Raw genomic sequence first — 6,000 nt, forward strand, 5'->3', positions numbered from 1 at the left:
GGTCATTTTTTGCGCAAGAGCCTGGACATTGAGTTTGCAGGCTATTTGACTACATGGACCATCACAGCTACCCTCAATCCTGGGTCAGGGGCAGAAATTTTGGCCGACTCTCCCCCTCACGAATCAGCATAACAGCTACTCTCAGCCTGGTTAAGATTTCAGCCAACTCAGGACAGACGGAGAGCGGCGAATTGAACCTAATACCTTTCTGGTCTGCATGGTTCAGCTACTCACAGATAAATCCTTGAGTTATTTAGGGAAACTACTTTTCTTTAAAATATATATTTTCTAGTATAACCGAGATTCAGAAAACCTCAGGGGGAAAGGCGATAAGTTTACAAAAAACGAAAAGAATTAATTAAAGGCGGTCGTGAGTCAAGTATTTAACTCGAGAGGGAGCTGAACAACATCTTAACAAAGACTAGAACATAACTCCGCCTCTGGAGAACACCAAGGCGGACGAGTAGCTTTCAAGTAGCCGTGGAACACTATTAATTATAAATGGATGTTTTAGACTTTAAAAATAAACTCACCGAGAGGTAAAAATATCACTGAACACCACAGGACGCTAGCAGTGAACAAACATGCAGACGCCATTGAGTTAGACCAACCCTTTAAGTTCTCTTCTCAGCTCCTAAAGGGCACACACCCGAGACCCAACCAGACAGCGCCCCAAGTCACAACTCAACGGCACACGAACCCTGGACCGCCTGCCTGCAAATAAGGTTACAATAAAAAAGGGTGCGCGAACCAAGAATCTTCAGATATCATAGGCGTCGGCTGACTAACTCGCTCCCAGTTATGAGAAGAATCCTGCAGTGATTCATTCCTGAGGGGGTTCTCCATAAACATCTCAAAAGTTCAGACAGTGCCTCCCAGAGTACACAGGTGGAAATTACAGTGTTATCTGACAAGAAAATAGGCTTTTAAACAAGATACCCAATATACATTACATGATAATAGATCACATCTTGTCTCTGCAATATGTATATTTGGTTGAAGGTTTATTCTGAAGTACAGTCAACAACAACAAAACAATTTATATAGTGTCATTAACGTCAAGAAATCCCAAGGGGCTTCACAGAGACCTAATCAGACAACAATGGATGGCAAGCCAAAAATGGAGATATTAGGAGGGCCGACCAAAAGCTTCATCCAAGAGGTGGGTTTTACGGAGGGTCTTAAAGGAGCAGAGAGAGGTGGAGTGGCAGAGAGGTTTGGGTAGGGAATTCTACAGCTCGGCTGCTGAAGGCATGGCCGCCAATGGTGAAGGAAGTGGGGGATGCACAAGAGGCCAGAGTTAAATGAACACAGGATTCTCTGAGAATTGTAGGGTTGAAGGAGGTTACAGAGATAGATGAGGATGAGAATTTTAAAATCGAGGCATTGGTAGACTAGGAGCCAATAGGTCAGCAAGCACAGGGGTGATGGATGAACCGCACTTGGCGCTACTTAGGATACAGGCAGCAGAGATTTAGATGAGCTCAAGTTTATACCTAGCAGATTTTAAAAAGGCTCTTTTACAAATGTATTCAGGACAGATAGCGGGTTGTCAAATTCAAATTAATTGGTTATACCAGCCAGTAACAGACAGAGATAAGAGTGTCACTTAATTGCAAGTAGTTTGAGATCGAGAAAGGTGAGAGTAAAGTCAGCTCCGATATCATCGCTTATGTATAAGATGGGTTCAGCCGGAACAGAAGATCCAAGTGGAACAGATAACGCCGCTGCCAAAAGAAGCTCATCTACTGAATAGTCCGGAAACTATTGCCTGTGTCCCATGGAAGGAAAGAGATTGATTCAACCACAGCATTCATAAGAACAAGGTTGTGTAAGCTCTGAAACATTGCTAATCACCAGTATCTAGACGATAATCTATCCAACAGACTAGCTATCCAAAGCTGTTAACTTGTCAGCTATCTAAGAAGTTACCAATTTGTAATCTCAGACTCTGATCATTAATACTCAGTGTCCATTAATGCTAATGTACAGTGATATACTAAATTGCCTGTGTAATCTTGGCTACTCATTTTGTTAAGTAACTCTGTCCATTAATTATTTGCTATTCCACTGCTAGATAACTCTGACCACATTTATTCATATCTTTTAAGTGTTCATGTACCCAACTTTAACTTTAAGTTGTGATTTTGTAACCAGTAAATAGTCATTAGTGCATGACCAGTTGTCTGACTCTGCCTTTGATGATTTGGCAAGAAAGAGTTCATTCATCCACTCAGTTGCTTGTGGGTATCTTAATCAAGGATTGAAACTAAAACATAAATTTAATCTAAATTGGTTGATGTAAGGCAGTTCGGCAAGCCGACTCAGGCATCACTCACTTCTAGACCAAAAACTGGGCAATAAAAGCCCAAATGGTTGCTAAGTAAGGGATAATGCGAGGATGTTAAAAATTCATCTGGTTTTTTGGCATATATTTGCCGGGATACTGGAACCTAGTTTTCTTATAAGGAGGATGGTGTGAACAATCTTGTCAAAGGCTGCAGAGAGGACGAGGAGGATGAGGAGGGATAATGCACCATGGTCACAATCACAGAGGATGTAATTTGCAACTTTAATTAGTGACGTTTCAGGGCTGTGGCAGGTGTGCAAACCTGATTAGAAAGATTCAAATATGAAATTACAAAACAGATGGGCAGGGATTTGGGACAATTTGTTTTCAACATAGAAAAATACCCCAAAGGGCTTCATAGCGACATAATTAAAACAATGGACCTAAGACAAAGAAAGAAATATTGGGATGGATGACCAAAAACTTGGTCAAAGAGGTGGGCTTTAAGGAGGGTCTCAAAGGAGGAGAGGAAGATGAAGTCTGCAGCACTTGCGTTGGAGAGCAGGCCCATCAGAATTTTGGCCCTAAATGTGTGTCCCTTTAAGCTAATTTCTATTAAGTAAACATTGGGTTCATACAGATGTAATTCAAGAGACTGTAGCTACATCAATGCCAGTAATTTGTGTTCTTGGAGAGTTTCTTTCCTTCGTTATACTTTTCTTTGAAGCTGGCTGTGAAGAGAAGTGTGGGAGACAAGAAATGTGGACAAGTTGTACAATTTATATATTTTAGATAGATGGAGGGCAGTGAATTTCCTTTTAATTCACCATCCTTAAGAATCCAATATTGTGTAGAGTACTGAACCATTTAATATAAAATAGTTATTCGACGGGTAGTAAAAGGTTAAAGAGAGTAATATAATCTTGGAGCTCAAATTTGAGCATCCAAGAGTTTGTGATGTCTTGGAAACGTTATTATTACTTGTAATCCCCCACTAGCCATCTAGTATCCTCTAGTAATTAAATAGGCAGTTTAGTTTTGTTTTCACTGCATTTTACATTTTGGTATCATGATGTTTATCAAGAAAGTCCCAATTGATGGATGATGATTAGAAGGATTGAAGACTTCTGGTTTAATCTGGTTTACCTACAATTGACTATTGGGAAATAACATAAGTAGTATATGTTAAGTAGAGATTAAATAATACCCAGGAATGATTACTAACTAAATGTTGTTCTTGGGACTATGTCAGTTATGTTGATCACTATGGAGTAACTATTTTTCCTGTTTATTTGCTAAATTATTGGTGGTTGGATTACAATATTAGACAATATCTTCTGAAGATAGATCCAGTTAACACCGAAAAATAAAAAGAAAAGAAAGAACTTGCATTTATATAGCGGCGTTCATGAGCCCTGAACGTCTGAAAACATTTTACCAAGTGAAGTACTTTTGAAGTGTAGTTACTGTTGAAATGTAGGAAATGCGGCAGCTAATTAGAGCACAGTAAAGTCTCACAAACAGCAATGAGATAAATGACCAGATCATCTGTTTTTAGGTGTTGGTTGAGAGATAAATATTGTCCAGAACACCAGGAGAACTCCCCTGCTCTTCTTTGATTTTTAGATTGTTGGACACTAAGGGAATCAAGGGGTATGGGGATAGGGCAGGAAAGTGTTGAAGTAGAAGATCAGCCATTGAATGGTGGAGCAGGCTCGGGGGGCCGTATGGCCTACTCCTGCTCCTATTTCTTATGCTCTTATGAATTGTGCCCTGGGATCTTTTACGTCCACCCAAGCGGGCAGACGGGGCCTCATTTTAACATCTCAACAACAACAACTTAGAACCATAGAACCATAGAAAAGATACAGCACAGAAGGGGGCAATTCGGCCCATCGTGTCCGCGCCAGCTCAAAGAACAACCAGGTGCCCATTCTAATCCCACCTTCCAGCACCCGGTCCGTAGCCCTGCAGCTTACAGCACTTTAGGTGCAGGTCCAGGTACTTTTTAAAAGAGTTGAGGGTCCTTGCCTCTACCACCAATTCAGGCAGTGAATTCCATACACCCACCACCCTCTGGGTAAAAAAGTTTTTCCTCATGTCCCCTCTAATCCTTCCGCCAATCATCTTAAATCTATGTCTTCTAGTTCTTGAACTCTCCGCTAGGGGAAACAGGTACTTCCTGTCTACTCTATCTGGGCCCCTCATAATTTTGTGCACCTCAATCAAGTCTCCCCTCAGCCTCCTCTGCTCCAAGGAAAACAACCCCAGCCTATTCAATCTCTCCACGTAGCTGCAATTTTCAAGCCCTGGCAACATTCTTGTAAATCTTCTCTGCACTCTCTCCACAGCAATTACGTCCTTCCTATAATGTGGTGACCAGAACTGCGCACAATACTCCAGCTATGGCCTTACCAGCGTTTTAAACAGTTCCATCATTCCATCCCTGCTTTTGCATTCTATACCTCGGCTAATAACGGAGAGCATTCCGTATGCCTTCTTCACAACCTTATCTACCTGTACTGCCACCTTCAGGGATCTGTGCACATGCACTCCAAGGTCTCTCACTTCCTCTATCTCTCTCAATATATTCCTGTTTACTGCATATTCCCTTTTATTGTTTGCCCTCCCTAAGTGCATTATCTCACACTTCTACGGGTTGAACTCCATTTGCCACTTTTCCGCCCATTCTACCAACCCATTGATATCTTCTTGGAGTCTACAGCTATCCTCTTCACTATCAACTACACAGCTAATTTTTGTATCATCTGCAAATTTGCCAATCATGCCCCCTCCATTCAAGTCCAAATCATTATATACCACAAACAGCAAGGGACCCAACACTGAGCCCTGTGGCACACCACTGGAAATGGATTTCCATTCGCAAAGACATCTATCGACTTTTACCCTTTGTTTCCTGTTACTAAGCCAATTTTGGATCCAATTTGCCACATTTCCCTGTATCCCATGGGCTTTTACCTTTCTGACTAGTCTGCCATGTGGGATCTTGTCAAATGCCTTACTAAAATCCATGTAGACAACATCCACTGTACTACCCTCTTCAATCCTCCTTGTCACTTCCTCAAAGAATTTTATCAGATTTGGAAGACATGACCTCCCCTGAACAAATCCATGCTGACTATCCCTGATTAAACCATGCCTTTCCAAGTGACAGTTTATCCTATCTCTCAGTATTGATTCTAATAATTTGCCCACCACCAAGGTAAGACTGACCGGCCTATAATTGTTCGGCCTTTCCCACATACCCTTTTTAAACAATGGTACTACGTTTGCAGTCTTCCAGTCCTCTGGTACCTCCTCTGTATCTAGTGAGGATTGAAAAATGATCCTCAGAGCATCTGCTATTTCCTCCCTGGCTTCCTTCAATAGCCTAGGAAACAATCCATCTGGTTCTGGTGACTTATCAACTTTCAAGGATTCCAGTCCCTCTGGTACTTCCTCTCTCGTTATGTTTACCTTATCCAATATTTCACACCTCTCCTCTTTAAGTACTACCTCCGGATCATCCCTTTCCTTTGTGAATACAGAGACAGAATATTAATTTAAAACTCTAGCCACATCCTCTGCTTCTACACACAAGTTACCCTTATCATCCCTGATAGGTCCCAACTTTTCCTTAGCTATCCTCTTGTTCTTAATGTACTGATAAAACATCTTTGGGTTTTCTTTAATCTTACTAGCTAAAAGTT

The 6,000-nt window shown here is 41.4% G+C and overlaps 1 protein-coding gene across 1 annotated transcript in view; it reads right to left on the reverse strand.

Annotated features, from left to right (window-relative positions):
• The window catches only part of LOC137334125 (protein shisa-5-like), a 64,756-nt gene extending 63,910 nt beyond the window's left edge, over positions 1-846 (reverse strand). Inside the window, exon 1 of the mRNA XM_067998643.1 lies at positions 534-846. Within this exon, the coding sequence (XP_067854744.1) occupies positions 534-597 (64 nt within the window). The 5' untranslated portion in view covers positions 598-846. The remainder of the gene's footprint in view (positions 1-533) is intronic.
• Positions 847-6,000: the final 5,154 nt, after the last annotated feature.

Source organism: Heptranchias perlo, chromosome 17 (genome assembly GCF_035084215.1).
Source record: "Heptranchias perlo isolate sHepPer1 chromosome 17, sHepPer1.hap1, whole genome shotgun sequence".
Taxonomy (NCBI): domain Eukaryota; kingdom Metazoa; phylum Chordata; class Chondrichthyes; order Hexanchiformes; family Hexanchidae; genus Heptranchias; species Heptranchias perlo.